The 18896-nt window shown below is 46.7% G+C and overlaps 5 protein-coding genes and 1 long non-coding RNA gene across 7 annotated transcripts; 2 read left to right on the top strand and 4 right to left on the bottom strand.

Annotated features, from left to right (window-relative positions):
- The first annotated feature begins 1813 nt into the window (after window positions 1-1813).
- Window positions 1814-5041, top strand: LOC133391273 (uncharacterized). Its single transcript, XM_061643892.1, has 5 exons — window positions 1814-2560; window positions 2639-2748; window positions 2817-2984; window positions 3471-3618; window positions 3747-5041. The coding sequence occupies exons 3-5, from the start codon at window positions 2949-2951 to the stop codon at window positions 4886-4888; spliced, it is 1326 nt and encodes a 441-aa protein (XP_061499876.1). The 5' UTR covers window positions 1814-2560; window positions 2639-2748; window positions 2817-2948; the 3' UTR covers window positions 4889-5041.
- A 1285-nt stretch (window positions 5042-6326) lies between these two features.
- Window positions 6327-7795, bottom strand: LOC11175912 (apolipophorin-3). Of its 2 annotated transcripts, XM_061643881.1 has the most exons (3): window positions 7669-7795; window positions 7056-7533; window positions 6327-6967 (listed from the first exon to the last, which is right to left on the bottom strand). In XM_061643881.1, the coding sequence occupies exons 2-3, from the start codon at window positions 7098-7100 to the stop codon at window positions 6431-6433; spliced, it is 582 nt and encodes a 193-aa protein (XP_061499865.1). In that variant the 5' UTR covers window positions 7101-7533; window positions 7669-7795; the 3' UTR covers window positions 6327-6430. The 2 variants fall into 2 exon arrangements, with proteins under 2 accessions (XP_061499865.1, XP_003436408.1); XM_003436360.2 differs by having other exon boundaries at window positions 7056-7684.
- Window positions 7796-9583: 1788 nt separating this feature from the next.
- LOC11175666 (uncharacterized) lies at window positions 9584-10895 on the bottom strand. The gene is made up of 3 exons (XR_009764732.1): window positions 10355-10895; window positions 9967-10065; window positions 9584-9846 (listed from the first exon to the last, which is right to left on the bottom strand). It is a non-coding gene; the product is annotated as an uncharacterized LOC11175666 (long non-coding RNA).
- A 241-nt stretch (window positions 10896-11136) lies between these two features.
- LOC133391252 (uncharacterized) lies at window positions 11137-12819 on the bottom strand. Its single transcript, XM_061643500.1, has 2 exons — window positions 12618-12819; window positions 11137-11830 (listed from the first exon to the last, which is right to left on the bottom strand). Exons 1-2 carry the CDS (start codon window positions 12681-12683, stop codon window positions 11444-11446), a joined length of 453 nt encoding a protein of 150 aa, XP_061499484.1. The 5' UTR covers window positions 12684-12819; the 3' UTR covers window positions 11137-11443.
- A 383-nt stretch (window positions 12820-13202) lies between these two features.
- On the top strand, window positions 13203-15481 carry LOC133391251 (uncharacterized). Its single transcript, XM_061643499.1, has one exon. It carries the CDS (start codon window positions 14316-14318, stop codon window positions 15324-15326), a length of 1011 nt encoding a protein of 336 aa, XP_061499483.1. The 5' UTR covers window positions 13203-14315; the 3' UTR covers window positions 15327-15481.
- A 114-nt stretch (window positions 15482-15595) lies between these two features.
- Window positions 15596-17853, bottom strand: LOC3290757 (uncharacterized). The gene is made up of 3 exons (XM_562918.5): window positions 17406-17853; window positions 17167-17315; window positions 15596-17068 (listed from the first exon to the last, which is right to left on the bottom strand). Exons 1-3 carry the CDS (start codon window positions 17690-17692, stop codon window positions 16245-16247), a joined length of 1260 nt encoding a protein of 419 aa, XP_562918.5. The 5' UTR covers window positions 17693-17853; the 3' UTR covers window positions 15596-16244.
- Between the last annotated feature and the right edge of the window lie 1043 nt (window positions 17854-18896).

The raw sequence follows: 18896 nt of genomic DNA, 5'->3' as shown, positions 1-18896 counted from the left end.
AAGAAACAAACGTTTTTGAACAAAAGCTGCTAATGGAGGACACGGTCTGGTTCGAGATCGATGCTGCCCGGCCTTGTAAGAGCCGACGCGCATTTTTCGAACAGACCAACAAATAGGCCCTTTTAAAACTGCACTGAAACCCCTCATAACGAGTTTAATCCGTTCCAATGACTCACTCGTTATGCGAAAAACTCGTTATGTGAGAATCTGTTTTCCATACATTTTGTATGAAAAGTGAAAAAAAGTGAAATAATTGGTTCTAGGTCAAGAAAAGTGCAGGGATTATATGCATCACAACCATGCAGAGTACCACCAAGTGGTAACCGTAATGCATTTATCAATTCACAGTATCGAAATCCTCGCCTTCACGAGCAATTAGATCAAGAATGCATACAAGAACAACACCTATCAATACACCTCACACTTGTGAAACACACGCTTCTTAAGGGAGGTGCACTACACACTAAAATCCACGGCCGAAGCCGAAGAGAGCCTCCAATATTGTCATAATAAGAAGAAAGGAAATGGAGCAATTAAACTCAAGAAACTACCTCACTTACTCAACCTGTTGTTGAGCGCAGCAAAAGTCTCAGCTCTGCTATTTGTTTTTGAAAAGAGTTATTCGGATGTGGAGTCGATTTTTATATAGCTTTGTGAGTTTTGGACTGGTAGATTGGCTTTTGGAAATAGCTTGAAAGCTTTGATTCTTAGTATTGAAACTATCGATATGATAACGAATTCTTATCGTTAACAAAACTTTGATTTGCTCGCTATGCGAGATTTTACTCGTTAAGAGGGGTATTTGTAGAGCATTTAGACTTGCTCATTATGCGAAAAACTCATTATAAAGAGTACTCGTGGTGAGGGGTTCAACTGTAATTTATAATTATACATAACACTCACATACAAGTAGGTATGCGTTTCTGGTTGGAAGTTCGATGTGTTGTTCAGTTCAGTTGTTCAGTTCAGAAAAAAACGAGTTATACATAAAACCAAAATCTTATGATTTTTTAATAAAAATGCAATAAATGTGTCAATAAATAGTGGACATGCAATCGAGAAGAGCTACTAGCGAATTCGTTCAGTAAATATTTCTTCACAAAACCATCACCGCTTGAAATGCAACACACGACAAAAAAAAAAAACAGCACGGGAAACGCAAGCTGCATTAATGCGTTGAGAAGCACTGACCCACAGTAAACGCAATGACCACTCGCCTCGGTTTGCGTATAGCATTTGGTGCTGCTGATGCGCTTATGATGCGCACTGCATGGAACACTAGTACGTGTGTGTGTGATAAGCGGCAACAATTCACGGTCGGGGTAAGGCCGTCTTCTACTAACTGTGGGCAACGATTGTGATTATCGTTCGGCTGTCACAAAAACCAACATTTTCCAAACGGAAGCCAATATGCTGCTGGCGTATTCTTATCGCACATCTTTACATAATTCAATCAATCACTCTTGCTTGCGTTTGACTGTTTGTTGTTTGAGCCGCTGTCCTGTGCAGGCAATATGGTGGTGATTATCGCGTTATCGCGCAACTACATTCCCGTCACTACTTTCCACTAATGATCATGTTGCGACTCTGCTGCCAAGCAATCACTGGTACACGCACGCCGAATGTATTGGAATGACAATTTTTTTACAAAGAGACACTTTTAATTCCCCTTATGTTGTTTGGTGGGTAACTGTTTTAAATCATTTCAAGCGCTAATTTTATCCTGCCCGCTGAACGTCAAGGTTGCATAGTTGTATTGTTTACGGTTCGGTGGCGCGTTTCGGCGTGTTAGCCATTACATTCTATATTCCAGCCCGGTCACGTTCATTCAATTAAGCTCATGTACGGCGTGTAGGCCTATGGGTGTGTGGCTGGTGTGTAACGATGCTTTTAGGAACAGACACACACACACATCTATCAGTGGTGGCAGCTTCTCAGGAAATGGATTTTCATATTCATTCGGGTAACGGCGGGGGCGCATACATGTACGCACCGTCAACATTGCGGCCGCGGCAAATCCGATCGTTTTGCGTTATTTTAGACGGGACGCAGTCAGCCGGCGCTACGCAGCTGAATTTATGGAATGTTGTTGACTATACCAGCCTGACATCGGTTGCGTGTTTTTAAGCGTTTTTGTTTTTTTTCTTCCTTTTGCTGAACAGTTTTTGACTGCTGCACGAAACGCGAAATTAGGCAATGCGGTGCTGTTGGAGCATTGCTTATCAAAATCTTGGCACCCAAAAAATGAGGGAAAACGGATGAAATGATTTACAATGATGCCATTCACTTTTGAATTTTTGGGACAGGAGGGAGTGTGTTGTCGTTATAGTTGAGCAAAAACACAAGATAAGCCAGTATAAGTGAACATCATTAAAATTTAATTAATTCTCGAAATTTCTATGTTTAAAATGATGTTTTTTTCTAAATAGAGAAATAAGTAAAGTAAATGTATATTAAAATCATTTCTGTAAAGCGTTATGATAAAACATTTACGAAATTCCGTGGCATTAAATGCATAAAAGGCAACACAAAATCCACAAACCGCTTGTTTAGCTTACAGGTAAAAGCTCTCGAGTAGCGGGGCTCTTCTTTTTTGTTAAAAAAAATATTTTTTATTTATTTTGTATCGCCGAGAAAGCTCACCCATTACCACCTCATCCAGGAAGCAAACGGAGCCAACTTTTCCTTCTCCAGGTGGAGGGGCTTTTCCATCTCGCTCGCAATGTACCGCTAGCCGGCAGAGAAAGGGTAGAACAGACGAACAGGTTCTTACTGGCCACTCATTTATGTTTGTTTGTTTGTCACCGTATGCACAGCATAGTACGCAGACTTTGGCATGCCTTCCGAAAACAATCCCACTCGCCCGGGGCGGCCAGTAGGGTGGGTCGACCAAACGTTGGCGGTTCCAACGGCCCCGGTGGGCCGAACGATCGCCACAATTGTCCAACATGCTGCTGCGGGCGGTGGGACTGCTGCTTTTATCGGTAAGTAGCACTAACGAGCAAACGGAACGGTCCGAGCCAGGATCGGTTGTCGTTAAAAGTGTTATTAATTTAAAGTGGAGCAAAAAAACGGGTGGAACATTTTAATATGGTGATGAGTGGTAGCACCAAAAAAAAAGTTTAAAAATCTCTTATACCGGGCCTGTCTAATGAGCTAGCTAATCAGCACCGGAAAAGGATGTTGGGGGTAAAAAAACGCACGTGGAATCGTGTTATCATACCGCGGGAGTGCGGCGGCGGGAGTGAGCTTGCGGTAGAATCGGCCAGAAACGTTCAATGACATAACAGCAGCAGCAGCAGCAGCAGTCCCCAGTGATAATGCAGTCGTGACATAATCAAGTGCTCTTTTCACCTTTTTTTTTTTGCTGTACTAAATTTCTTTCAAACACACACACACACTCACTCTCTATCTCTCTTTCTCTTGTGTGCAAATAACAAAAAAACCTTCCTCATCGCCGATCGTCACAGAGCCTCGTGGCGCGATTGGATGGGCGGTTTTTGGAAGTGAGCAAGCCGCCACCCGGAACCGTGGCGATTGTGCCAACCGAGGACGATGGCGAAAGTGTGCTGCACGGTCCGCTGTTTCACGATCTGCAGCAGCTCGACCGCGAAAAAGGCAAGTACTCCAAGACCGCGGTCCACGTCGAGCGATCAGTGATAAGCGAGCAGCAGTCTAATCGGTGGCGGTGGTTATGGTTTCTTCTTTCCCTTTTCCCCTTTTTATTGCTTTTTTCCGGATTGCAGCCAGTGAGATGATCTCGGTGAAACTGTTCAATCAGTTCCACTCGAGAACGTTCGATGTCGCCGATGAGCTGGAGGGAAACGGTAGCAGAGAACTCGACGCCGATCGGCCATTACCTGAGGCTCGCGATACTGTGGATGACAGACGGAATGAGTTCGGGATGGGTTACGTGCATCCGGTGCCACCGGTCGGGCCGATCGATGCGATCGAGCTGAAGGGAAATGGGATAGAGCAGGACCTGGCCCTGCCGGACCCGATCGCCGACGTACGCTTGCTGGACGGTTGGGCACAGCCGGACAGTCGGGAGGCGTCTGAGCACCGTTTGGCAGAGGACAGTTCCATCGCTGGAGCACGGCAGGGTAAAGGAAATTCGCTGACCACCACCACGACCACCACTAGCACGACCACGAGAACGACAACCGTGCGGAAGGTACGTCGACGCAAGACGCGCCAGCAAACGAGCACCAGCAGTAGTCCCAGGCCTCCCAGCACCACCAGGCGCACGACAAGAACTACCGCACCGTCATCGAGCAGGTTGACCACAACAAGCACAACAAGTCACAGACCGCCTCGACCGAAGCTGGACATCACCAGGCTCAATCTTGACCATCTGGAAGACGATCTCCTGCTGTCCTATGCCGCCCGAGCATCTCCCCAGGCTCTCGCACTTGCCGCCGGTACAATTCCACCGCCAGTCCGCTTACTACCCAGAAGCATCCGGCAGGAGGAAGCGGAACCGAAAGCGGTCCCTGTCCCATCCTGTGGCTGTCAGCGGACATACCGACCTCAGCACAGCAAACGATCGCTCGCCAACCATATCTACTCGTCGGAGGAAACGATCGATCGGCGCGGTGACTACGACGAGTACGACGACTACGAGGACTATGGCGAGCTGAAGTTACCGCCAGCGCCTGCACGACCACTGCTGCTGCCTGCCATGTCCCGGCTGCTGGCACCACCGGCCGTCGGTTCCGGCGAGCATCCCGAGAGCAGTGTCGAGCGGGCGGAGAAGGTACATGGGACACTGGAACGGTTGATGGGCATTGTGACCATCTTTTCGCACGTGGACGAGTTTATACAGCGCAAAACGAAGCAATCGATCCGCCGGCTGGCACGGTTGTACGAGAGTGAGGAGTTGGATTAGGAGGAGGAGGAAGAGGAGGAGGAGTGCAATGGGACGGGGAGTTTGTAAATAGATAATTCTCTAGAAGTACTTTAGAAGAGCGACAAGGTGCAAGTTTTGCTAGAATAAAGTTCTATTTGGTGATACTTTTTAATGAATTTAAATGTAAAAAAAGATGTTTTAAAGTGTATTTTTTATTTCCGTTGTTGTTGACGTCTAGTACATATCTGCAACGTAACAGCTTCATGCATCAATGCTTACGCAAAGCTACATTGCGCGCTTGCCTTGCGCACGGGCAGCATTGCTCATGGCTACAAAGCGCACATTAACTTGTGCGCGTTACTTCCTATTGTTAAGGCTAATGTTTCCCCTGTTGACATACGAAATGGACGCTGGGGCTGCAGGGAGGCGGGATGGGGTGGGGGAGGAGTGTTTTCATAAACCTATGACTAACACAAACACTTTAAATTCCACCAGCGTCATCTTTTCGCTGTCGTGAAGATAGCGAGCAACAGATAACATGCCGATAAACGTGGATACATTTTAGGTAGGCTGCATCTGCACCCCCGCCTTCCCTCACCTCTAGACATGAGAACTTCTCTGTTTTGAGACGCAGCTGAGACCGGTTTCTGACGTGTGACCCACAATAATTAGTGGCCACAACCACAACCAATGTTAGATGCGCGCCTCAAACTCCTCCACCATTGAAACATGAAATCGCTTGCGCTGAGAGGTCGTTCTGTACACTGCGTACACACGCTGTGCGTGCGCATCCATGGCCTACTCGGGCGGCGGGAAACGCATGTTTCGGAAGTTGCTTGTGTGCTCGATTTGGCACCCTCCGTCGTAATTGGCTACCGTCGATCAGATGATCGGTGGAAAACGCTACGATTTGCAAATATGCGTATGCGTCACGTACACAGTACCAAACAAAAAAACAAAATTAAACCTAACCTAGGTTTCTGGTGCAGTTTTGTCAAGGTGTTGGCTTTCCCGAAATGGCAATCATTGCGTATTGGCGCAGAAGTGAAAAAGAGCACGATGCAGTTCGTTGCGTACGCGCCGCGTACTAATGATGCTGAGCGAAGCAATATATTGGACATCAGGCGCGCGCGCGACGCAAGCATTCCTGCGAAATCATGCGATTTCCTGGGAACAAATATTTTTGCACATTTTGGCAAAAAATTAAACCCACGGTTCCGGGATTTTGCTGGAATCGGGTACGGTTTACAGTTTGATAACCTTTTCTCTCCCGATTGCCGTTGTCAGCAAGGCGTCGGTGCCGCAGTGGGGAATCAGGGGAGATACGGCCCTGGGGCACACTCAGGGGCCAGTGCGATCGTTGCATTTTTCTAAAAATGTTCCACGCGGTGGAATCAATCGATCGCTCTTCACCTTGGATGCGATCCACGCTATTTGCCATCATGTACGTAGGACTCAAACTTTTGTAGAACACTCATTTGTATTATTGTTTTTTTTAACGTATTTTTATTTTAACAAATTTGTACCTTTCGCCGCGTCCGCCCAAACCCCCCATCGGGGTCAGCGAGTGAGTGGCGGCCCTTAGTTCTTTGGCTTCAGCTCGTTGGCCGTCTTGGTCAACGTCTCGAACGTGTAGTCGTACAGCTTCTTGAGCGCGTCCTGGATGTTCTCGGTCGGCACGCGCGTGTCCTCCTTCAGCTTCTCGACCGTCTTCTGGGCCTCGGCCACCAGGGCCTGCACGTTGCTCTGGACCTGGGCCTGGTACTCCTTCGCCTTCTGCACCACCTCCGGGTTCTGCTCGGACAGGGTGGCCGTCGTCTGGGCCAGCTTGGTGTTCAGGTCCTTCAGGATCGGCTCGAAGATGTCCGAGTTCTTCTTCACCTCCTCCTCGATCACGCCCTGCACCGACCGGAGCCGCTCGACGTACTGGTTGGTGTTGGTCTGGATCGTCTGCACCACCTCCTCGTTCGACTGGAAGCCGAGCGACTTGAGCACGTTCTGTTGCGTCTCCTGGAACACGCCCTCGATCTTGTCCTTGATGCTCATGATCGACTGGAAGAAGTTGGGCTCCTCGGCCGGCGCTGCCGGGGCATCACGACGAACCATCGCGAAGCTTCCCTGTTTGCCAAATAAAAATGCAAAAAAATCATTAGCATACACAGTTTCACGGTATTTATGTACAGCAAAGTTCTGCACAAACACACACCTGAACGGCACACAGGGCCAGGACGATCAACACTAGCTTTGCCATGGTGATTGTTTCACTTTTTTCCCGTCGGAATCACACTGAATCGATCGACAGATTCACACTAATCGCGGGTGCGGAGGGCAGCGTTAGAGCGAGGCAGATTCTAACACACAACTGAAGCGCCTAACAGCGTCGAGGTACGATTTTATACGCCCCACCACACCGGTGGTCGATTTTGCCGCCACCCGCTCTCTGTGGCTGTGTGTGAGTGTGCGTTTTGTGGCCGACCGATCGACCGATGCTCGAACGTGCGGCGGCGGACGCGGAAAAGGAAACCGCTGGGCGCAGAACAGAACCGACACATCATGGAAAGATTCTCGCACCATTATCATATTCGTCTATTGATATCTCCTTGCGGGGTGCGTTTAGTGAGCCAGGGTGCAGGGGCGGAGGGGGTGGAGGAAGATGGTCCAATAGTCCAACGTTCGCAAGTTAGCTAAATATTTTCCGATGAGTGCACAGCAAAAGATGAAACAATTGATTATCAACATTGGGGACGAATAGAATGAAATGATTGTTGGAAAAGAATAAAACGTTTTATAGTAAGTGAATGCAAAATCACAGCTCTCACCACCTCATGCTGCCTTTGAATGTGTGTCTGCTAGAAAAAAAACCGCACCCCTGCTTATCGCAGTATTTTTACTTCCAATTATCACTGGGGAAAAGGTACGGTAATCTTAAGCCAAGGGAACACGTTTGATGTGAGGCAAGCTAAAGGAGCAGCTCGAGGGCCGAGGTGTGCGGTGTGTTTATGTTCATCCGTGTCTTTGTGAGCTCGGCTCACGGTTCTAGGCTGGCCAAAAAGAGTATCGGTGGTCAACTTCTACTGGCGCTCCGGATTGTTATGCTAAATTCAATCCAATTGAAAGCGATCTCATGATGGACAGGGTGATTTATATTCCAGTCATGCATGGCGTAGCGTGAGTGAAGAATTGTCCGAATGTATTCAGAGGGCCTGGCTCAAAGACTTGGCACAGTGTTCGGATTGGTGTAGTGAAATTTATTTAATAATTAAAATCATTGTTTTAGTTTTTAATAATCCTCGTTTGATCTCTTTCATTTTTGTTTATCAATTATTGGTGGAACACAATCTTGACAAATCGAAATGAAGATAAACTTATGATCTGGATTATTTTGCATCCATGAAATCGCAAACGCATGTGTCTAACGAATAAATTTAATTCCTAGCAAAGCTTTCAATTGAAAGCTACTAAAAGCTTTCGTACCAGGGTTGTCAAACACGTTCGCGCTTAGAGCTGCTGTCGTAGCTGCTGGCGTAGTTGGATTTGTTTTGTTTTTTAATTATAGGGTAAGCAATTAACGAGTCAATTACCAATAACATAGTGTAAGGCATAGGAAAAAAATGTATGTTTAAAAGCAATTCAAAACCAATGTATGCAGAAAAAGTAAAATAAAAATGAAAAATAAATTTACAGTGGAGCGCCGTTTATCCGGGCTTCTCGGGACTTGAACTCGCCCGGATAAGCGAATAACACGGATAATGAGTCGAATGATTATTTTATTACCAATTCCTGCTTAGGTTTTGGAAAATTTTCTTATTTTCTGATAAAAATAACCCAGTTTTCATTAAATTCATGTTTTTCCAATGAGAATATTTGAAATTTGCCATGAATTATAGTGTTTTTTGTTATGACAATGTGCTCTTATAACCGCTTTTTCAAATATCCTCCTCATAACGCAATGTCACTTTTGTATTGATCTGTCATTTCTCACCAGCACGGATAAACGGAAAGCCGGATAAAAGGTACCCGGATAAACGGCGCTCCACTGTAGTTGTCAATTTCAAACTATGAACAATTGCATGGATTTGTGTCTAACGTGTGACAGCTCCATGGCGTTTTAGAAGGCGTTTCAAAATCAAAAGCAACGGAAAGGACTAGCATATAACCAAAAATATCGCTGTACAGTGAGCGTCAAGTACAGTGACGGACCTTCTAGCCTGTACCAGTACATTGGCTTGCCTTATGATGTATTTTATTTTTAATTACAGCTAGTTGTTCATTCGCCTCACACACGCAAAGGAACGTGTTTAGTCTTCCTGATATGATTGCAGTTGCGTTAGTGATAATTATCGCCGTATCTGTTTTAGGGGAAAAAGGCGTTTCTTTGCATCACAATTGGACAAAAGTGCAGGAAGCCAAACATCGTCGAATATTTACAAGGTTCAACGAGAAATAAACAGTGCATTGTGCATATAAATTTAAATTAAAATGTTCGGAATTAGAATAAAATGGAGCTCATTGATAATTAAATAGCCAAAAGCCTTCCAAAAGCACATAATATACTGATCGACAGCAAATAGTCGTCTAACGACTTTAAGAAACAACAGTAGATAAGCTTAAATTGTGGTAATCTTCAGGCTGTTTGTATAAAACGATTTAAGAAGAAAGGTTGAAACCATTTTTCATGGCCACGCTTAGATAAGGAATCCACAACAACTAATTGAATTGAAACAAAGAAGCAGATAAGTTGAATCACTTGTTATATTTGTTCTGCATTGAAATTTACATATCTGTATACTGGGACGAGCAAAACGAGGGTTTTATTTTATTTTATTTTGTTTCGGTTTGTTGAGTTTTTTTAGCGCTGTGATGGTAACCTCGAAGCAGCTTAGCGATCCGACCGTTTAGCTTGTCGCCTCATTCACCTTCGATTTGATGGTGTCGCCTAGCTCGCCCGCCTTTTCCTTGAACATCTCACCGAACTGCGAAAGCTTGTCGAAGAAGGTCTAGGATTGTTTTACGGCGTAGAACAGGAAAGAAAGAACAATAGAATTAATGACATTTAGATACGCAAATTACAATTTGTTCGTAGCAGTGGACTGTCTGTCAGCTGCTGTATCACTTACATCAACGTTTTCCTTTGTGAATGTGTCGGAGATTGTTTTCTTCAGCGTTTGTACACCCTCCTCGACGACATCGCGCCGTAGACGGGCGGCAAGGGTGATCTAACAGAGTGCGGTAGAAAAGGAAAGGAGGGAGAACAAAATGATGAGCATATTACGCAGTTGTAGAAAAAAGTAATCAAAAAATCCAAAACAAAACTTTAATCAAGCCCAAGTTTAAAGCTGGCAAGTGAACTGAAGCGATTAGGTTATCAATTTTCGGGGAACACTTCGTGATCACTTCACTTCACAAGTACAATTCGCAGTACTAGCACGTGATCGCGCATCTGAGCCGTTCTGTTTCACTACCAATAGACTGTTACTTCTAAAAGAAATCGTTTCACATGTTCACCTGAACGATGCAGAAGATGACGATAAACAGCAGTCCCAGCTTGGCCATGGCGTTAAGCAATTTCCACACAAAATTCACACACACAAAAAAAGAAACTTTAAACAGAAACTAGGATCGTTCTTCCGACTTCTAGCAGCGATCACTTGCGATCCGACACGGGCGAGCTTGTAATCACGAATGTTCAAAGTCGTCGCACTTGAACTGATATTTTATGTACGCTAGCCGGATGGCTCATGTGTGGCGGTGGCGATCGTTGATGTTTGCGGCGGAGGAGACGCGATCGCGTTAGCACATTCATGTACCGACCAGCGACTACTCTACGATCGTTACGCTCGTTCGGGGGTTGTTGGGTGCGTGTGTGTGTGTGTGCGTGTGCTTCCCACAATTTAGTTCAAATCCCTTTTTTTGTCTTGCTACCTTATCAGGGCCTGCCGCTTGCCCTGTATCACCTACCTACCGTAGTCGTGCGCCGAAGTTCGACAGCGCGATAGGAGCGACGGCCCGTAAACAACGGGCCGATCGTCGGAGTTCGTGCAACTTCCGATTGATGATAGCGTGCGACGTCAGTCGAATTTAGCAGAATTACGATTGCTGGAGGAATTCTACACAAAAATGAGGCTTTTGGCATCCATTATCAGGCGCAAATGAAGTTGTAAAGGGTGCGCACATGCAAGTCTTTTCAAACTTTGCGCATGGCTTTCTATTAGAGCGGTTGGAGCTATTTAGTTCTCATGTAGCTGTTCAAAATGTTCATTCCACACATCAGCGATCATTGCATTGCATCTTTCGCGTTGGTCCTCCATCACCACCGTCACGGCCTTTTGTCAATAAGGTACAAGTTTATTTCAATTGGAATTCAATGTCAACTGCAGCGCGGCTCGCGCCCGGGTTCACGCGGATTGCCCTCCGATCCAGTTTGGTGGATCATATTGTTCGTTTGTTTCTCTCTCTTTATCTCTATCTCTCTCTCTCTCTCTCTCTCTCTCCCTGTCTCTCTCGCTTTCCTTCTCTCCCTTACTTATACGGCATCCCTATCGTTAGTTCGGTAGTGTATAGTTTTCCTTTCATCAGCACAAAATTGACAACACATTACGCCGGCTGCTCTTCGGACGTCGGCCGATCGTCCCCACCGTTTGCTGATCGCACGATTTCCTGCTTACGGTCCCGGGCACGTTGCACCTGGTGGCGCGCTTCGGTCTCCATCACGCCCAGCACGCCCAGCACCATATCGTAAAACCGCCTGGAGCTGGTTAGCTGCCTCAGCTGATAGCTGGTCAGTGGGAAAAACCCTTCCCTTCGATCATCATCACCATCATCGACATCATCACCATCATCGACATCAGCATAATCGTAATCATCGTCATCAAGCTGGTCGGAAGCCGGCGCTGCTGCCGTCTCGCTAGATTCTAGCGATAGTGCCATCAGTGGTTTCTCCACCCGCCCTCCGAAAATTGAACTCCCGAAAAACGGCGGTAGCTGTGAATGGAATGCAAAAAATACGGGTGGAGGGAAAAATCGTTCAACAAAAAAACGGAACACTGTGTCACCAACTTCGACATCATGCCACCAATATCAAATTACGTAAAAAAGAAACACAGACACACACACACAGAGACAGAGAAGGCAACCTGGCAACCATGACTGTTGACTTAATGCGTATTAGACCCCGCGGACCGTGCAGTGCAAACTCATCGGCGTGCTATCGAAGAAAAGTTAGCGATTTCAAACACGACACGATCGACGATCGTAACATTCTATGTTCAAGCCGGTGATAATGACAGATAATGGGGTAGCGCACTGTAAGCGAATGCTGTAACTATTGTTTCGCCCTAATAAAGCCATCCAACGTCACCAACACACTAAAAGCGATTAATTTTCCACAAAGGGGCATAACGGTTCAGTTACCCGTAGCAGATAGACGTAGCGCGTCCCCGGAAGCAGGGATGTACGATCGCGCCCGTCGCCTTGACCGCTTCTTCGGCACAATCTGTATGCTGTCCAGAATGCGAAGCACTATCTCTAGCAGGGGTGATTTTGGGGCGCTCCGTGTCGTCTCTAATTCGTTGCCAAACGCACTGGCCGGCACTATCGGTACCACGTTCGGCTCAGCGCGATACTTCAGCTGCACCGTGCGTCACCATCGAAGGTCATAGTTTGGGCAAGAAGGCAAGCATTGGTCACTCGAAACGGTTTTCTTCAAAGTGTCTGCACGTGCTCCGGTTGTAATGTAGCAGCAGCACCCGTCCCCTAAACGCATACTTACACCTTCCACTGATTGAAGCTGTAAAACGATACAGCTGAACACGGTCACTATCTGTACGAGCTGCATGATTTTAGGGCCTAACCGATCTGGACGCTCCTATGGATGGACACATCGGCATCTGGTACTGGGTTTAGCCCTGCGGGGAAGAGGCTCCTGGTCGGACCGAACGGGTGACACGTACGAACGGGACTGTGGCTGTGACTATTTCGTCTTTGCCGACCAGCATTTGCTAAAACACTCCCACGAATGACCCCCGCCGGATGTAAACATAACCGGCACCGGGGACTGGTAAAAATGTGAACGTCACCGTGCAATCCGGTCTTCAAATGAGCTATCGTGCCAACCACAAATCGATTTGCATCGTGCATGATTACAGACTGCCGTTTTACGGTCAAGGATTTGCTGTGAGCAATGTGATGAGTTTGGCATGTTTTTCGTGCGCAGATGAGTGCTAGTTAAGTGCTAGAAAGAGAAGCCGGTGAGAAAATAAACGAGTAAGATTATTGCTGTGTTTTATGAATCATTCCCGACTCATGCATAAATCTCCAACGACTCATCATCATCGATAAAGAATCGTGTGTCATGAGTCATTTGAAGATCGATTCATTTATCTCCTTTGAGTCAAAATATATGTATGTCTAAGGAGTTACCGTTGGTAGTATATATACTTCCGATGTGTAAGGTTTTCCGACGATGGGCAGATTTGAAGATCTATTCAATGTATTAAAGATTCAAGATCGTATGTAGTGAAGTGCAATGAAGAGGCAAAACAGAGCAAAGCGAAAGATCTATAGATCTGTAGAAATATATATGAATCTTATTGATTCATGCTCTTATAAATGCGTGATGTTTTAGAGAATCATGTTCCTTTAGGGACTAACAATATTTGTCACATTGAAGAACCTTTTGTGATTCACACATCATTCCAAATTCACTAAACTAGAGAGAATATGTCATTTAGGTTCATTTCACTTTGAAGAATAATTTTGATACATGAATCTGAATCAGAGTTTCCCATCTCTAATACAAATGCATTCTAGCTGCTAGTTCACTGCCGCAAAACGATCGTGTGTCCATCTAGCAAGTGAACAAGATCGCTTTCTCTCATACGTTTGCACGTTTACCTGTGAGTCTTTTAAAAGTTTGCCTCCAACAAAGAAAGAAATGGAACGAAAAAAAAGCGCCGAGGTTAAACTGTGTTGCCAGCAGAATGTAAGTGCGAAAGCACAACAAAAGTGAAAGTCACGTAAACCCTGTCCAACCAACCTCTCCTTTTGGCCGACTTGGTGTCTCCGATTGCTAAGAAAATGTGTTGTTTTCATTCCACAAGCACTACAAACGGCGGATCCGGCCCGTTTGATTGACCTTCTGCGCGGGCTGTTTGTGTGAGCTTCGAAGTGAAGGATTTTGGTGTTTACTGTTTTAAACAGAACAACTGCAACCTATGGACTGTGCTATGACGAGCAGGTTCAACTACTAACCCTGCGCCGGGGCAGCGTCTCACCAGTGCCAGACGGAACGATGAACGGGCTCGTGGAAATTGTTGTATTCGGTTCTGTGCTAGCTGCCGGATTTTTCCCACCCGAGGTAAGAGGGAGCAAAATTTTGTTTTAATTATTTAAATTTAGCACGAATTGCTTGCATTTGCTGCAGGTTAATGGGGATTTTCTGTACAGCGCGGAACCTTCGCAACACGTGATGCACATACGGAAGCTGACGGACAGTGACAAGCTGAGGATTGAACTCGAGCCGGTATGGTTTCATCTCGAGTCGTCCGATCAAAGCCCATCGCCGGCAGGTCAGCAAGTGAAACGACAGGCGACCGGCGAACTCGACATCGTACGACCGATGGAAATCTATCCCAGCGTCGATGAGCTGAAGCGGCAGCAACGCAAACGCGCACGAGGATCTCGCTCCGAACCATCGATGAACGACAATGCGGACACGTTTTTGCAACACTTTTGGCACGTGGAAACCGATCCGAACGGAATGATGGAGCAGGAACGATCGCCAAAACGGTTCAGCTCGCTCGAGCAGCAGTTGGACGAAGGTAATCTGCCGAGCTGCTTCCGGAAGTATCTGCACGAGGTGTACGATCGCAACAACCGAAGCGTGCGCAAGCTGATGCGCTGTCTGGCGCAACAGTCGGAGGAGAGTTGCAAGGCGGCAAGACGTCCGCAGCGCTATTTGGCGCCGCACTATTCGAGCAGTGAGGAGAAGGACACGAACGAGGAGCAGGAACAGGAGGAGATGGCAGACGAAGACTACGCTCGCGACAAGCCCTGTGCGAGGAAGGTGATGCGGAGGCGGAAGTATGCCGAGCGGGCTGATTCGTCGGAAGAAGAAAACGCGTCCAAGGAGCAGCTAAAGTTTGAGCAACTTTTTATCCGCTCGGATGGTGACTCTGGTGGGGCCATTTTTGAGCCCACAGAGGAGGAGGAGCTGGAATCCTCTCGGGGTGATGGTACGGTAGAAAGCACTTCGTCTGATGAGCCGAAGAGCGATGGTGTGGAGACCAAGCCCGGGGAGTCGAATGAATCGCGGGAGCGGCTGTATACGCGGGACGGTCGTTTGCGTCCCGTTGCGTACCGGCGGATGCCGCAGAAGTACAACACGCGAAGGCGAAAGTCGTCGGCCAGTTCGGAGGAATCGAAGCAAGACTGTAGTGGGGAGGAATGTGATAATGATGGATCGTGGGAGTATTATTGAGTTTAGTGAAACTGTTTGTTAAATTATTGTTATAAACTGCTATAGAATAGGAAAAATGGCACGCACGAATTAGGATTGCAACGTATTTATTATGTGAAAATTTATTTAAATAAAGATAACAAAAATAAGAGTACTACTAAGCCACTAAAACACAACACTAGGTACTTGATCATTCTTGTCCTAAAGGTTCGTTAAGTGATCGAGCGAAGGTGGCATCGAAATTTTAATGGAAATTTTCTCGTTCTATTTAAATGGAAATTTGGCAATTCATAAACCAAAAGCAAGGCCATTCCATTCCTCAACTATTTTCATTAAATTATGTACTGAAAGCACAAACGCATAAATTTGCTAAATAGAATATTCTTACAAAGAGTATGGTGTGCAATATGTTCTACAATTTGATGGTTATTTTGTGAAATAATATAACTGATTGGATGGTCCCCAAATGAGAATCGATCCCGTTCAGCTTTCCAACCAAACCCAGACTATCCAACCAAATAATAGAGCATTTGGTACTTGGTTTTCCGTGGCCTAAAACACTTCATAAAACATTCAGCATTACTTCAGTTTTGGTCTTTTTTTATTTATATTTTTTTACACTTAATAAGTTTGTTCTCCTCGTCCGATCGTCTGAGCAATTCTCAATAGGAAATGCTTCAAGTCTATGTTGGGACGCGTCACGTCTGGAAATAAGTCACCTCAACATATTTGTCCTGTCCCTTTACAACGTCCACCAGGTTAGCCAGGTATAGCCGTGGCCCAGTCGAAGAAATGATCGTCAGATCAAGATCGTCCAGGTCAGCTAATGATGTGTTCGAGAAGAGAGTAATGAAGTAAAATTAAATTAAATCGATTTAACACTGCATGTACAATAAAACTATCTTAAAATACGTTAAAGCCTACAATTCAAATTAACCCTCAAGCGCCCTTTCGTGGACGGTTGCGCAACCGATTGCTTCGCTGCCCAGCGGACGGATCCGTTTTGCGGTCAATTTTCCTGCCGATCAGGCGCAAACCCTTGGTCGCAATGCGATTCAACTTGGGCGGCTTGTACTCCCCCTCGATCGGCCCAATATCGTACGTATGTATGCCGTCCCCCTGATCGATTACGGTACGCGTACCGTACTTCAACGGGAGGGTAAAATTCTTCTTATGCTTTTGCTGATAAATATCATAGAACAGAACGGTCAAATTGCCGATCACATCGTTCGTCGTGGGGCTGTAGTCTTCCCTTGGCAGGGCATCGAGATGCTTTTTGATCTGCTCGTACGTCACCGGGTTCGAGGCGTCGCCAATGTACACGGCAGGCTCAACGGGGCCACCCCGGAGGGCGGCCGATGATCTTGCCGGCGCACCAACCAGCTCGTCCGGTTTACCGCTCTGTACATAACCATCCCGATCCCGCTCCAAGGGCATACAGCGACACCAAAACCCACTTCCACCGTTCATATCGAACTCTTTGCGCTTTGCTCTGAATCGATGCGGAAGGTCCCGGCGCAAAGCAAGCCTTCTGGCGCGCAAGTTTGCCCTTCCCGGCCCGTGCTGTGGGGTGGAGTAGAAAAAGTGCATCGGTGCGCCAGTTTCGCATGGTGCGTTTGTGCGGTGATCCGTTGGAAAAGGATCCATAATACCACGGCGCATTCTCGGTATGCGATTACGATCACTATCGTCGTCCGGCAGCGTTCGGCTACCGTTCATCCCGTTTATCACGTACCGTCTATTCCGGCAGTCGCACTGACACTCTGTAACGACGAAAAGAAAGCAAACGAAGGACATAGATGGTGAGCATTTTCACGATAACTCACTTCCAAAAACCGATCGCACAGTCGCGCCAACTTACCCCGCACAGGATGATCCGCGTACGCTTCCAGCTTCACTTTGGAGCACTTTGGCTTCCTTTTCGGCTCCAGCACCTCGAAATCGTAAGTGTCGTAGTTTTCCTCCTCGCAACAGCACGGCTTCTGGACGTCGTAGTGATAATGGTACGATCTACATGGCCAAAACAAATACACACAAATACACCAACATCTTTAAAGAGAACTGTTCCCTCCCGCATCCGATCACAGTGCGATCACTTACTTCCGGCAGCCCCGCTCGGGCAAATCCTCCACAGCCGCATCCAACCGATCGTACGTTTCCTTATGGCAGTCGGTAAACTTTTCCACATCGTAGTGGAAGTTGTGCAGCTTCCGGCAGCCCGGATCCTTCGGCGCCTCCACGTCGAAATGATGCCGACAGGCGGGACAGTCCTTGCAGCACGGTTCGCGCGGATAGCCATCGCGGGCGGGTAAGGCATCGCCCCATCGCACCCCGACGCAGATCACCAGCACCACCGCGGTAAGCACGATCCAGCCAACGAACTTCATCTTGTCACAGGTGAGCTCTGGAAGCTGACCAGCTACGGTGGGAATGTTTTATAACTTTTCTAACCCCAAACGGCACAACACGGCTTACAACACGCCGGCGCACATTTCGGACATACTGCGACAGATAACGAAGAGCTCGGATAACAGGGGAGTGCACGCGCCGTACGATGGTCGACAGTGGTTTGCTTTCGCGTAGAACGATTACAAACGGTAGCCGAGCGTTACATAAAGCGCCTCAAGAAAGGTCACGTAGTGCAAATGGGTGAGCTCATTGCGCGGTTTGTTTTACTACGTAGGAACAACACAACTCCCCATAGGTGGCATAGCAGTGGAGTCTCACGGGCTCAGCATGTTTGGCCACGTTTGGCACGCTGTGGTAAGGATTTTTGTGTCCGATAAGCATTTCGCGCCAAAGCAAACTGGAGCGCAAGGTGTGGTGAAGCTTTTCATTTGCGCGAAAAAGCGCCGGCGCATCAAAGCGTTTAGGCAGATAAACGCGCAATGCGCCAGTGTTGGGGAGGTTGTGAGATTGTTGAATCACTCTCTCGCCTGCTAAACGTGGATTAGCTGGTAGTTTGGTAAGCACTTTTTAGCACGTGCGGCAAGTCTGTTGACAGTCTACGCTTTAAATAATGAATAAAAATAATAAAACATTTCATAAATATTTTAATTTACATATATGCGTTTGGCAGTACAATCGTTAGATCATGTAGTACGTTGTAGACACGAACAGGTCGAGAGTGACCTTGGCACGGGCACGTCATTACAATGATACTGGATTATCAAATAAGCGTCCATGGTGGAGAAGGAGCTTACTCGATAATGATTGGAATGATTGTTGAAGTAGAAACTTGAATCATTGAAGCAGACGTGACGTTCACAGTTCAATCCGTCTTATCCGTCTTAAGTCTTCAGACTACATTCGTTTTTGTGCACGAAAATTGGCACCTTTTTGCTGGTTGAGTCTGTACCGTCTGTGGGTAATGGTATTATCTGCGGCAGACGGTAGTTCAATAACACTTCGTCTCCTGTACACAGCGGTGACTAACATACTGCTATGGGTAAAAATGGCTATAATGTCTGATGTCCGTATTTTAGATTAATTTATAAAATTTTGGCTTTTTTCATGATGATTTAGGATTATTTTACAGCAGATGAAGATCATCTAACTGGGTTTGTGTGGGGTGATTTCGGAACGCTCCTG

Source organism: Anopheles gambiae, chromosome 2 (genome assembly GCF_943734735.2).
Source record: "Anopheles gambiae chromosome 2, idAnoGambNW_F1_1, whole genome shotgun sequence".
Classification (NCBI taxonomy): Eukaryota; Metazoa; Arthropoda; class Insecta; order Diptera; family Culicidae; genus Anopheles; species Anopheles gambiae.
Note: the sequence above shows the minus strand (reverse complement) of the source record. Positions and strands in the feature narration are given on the sequence as shown.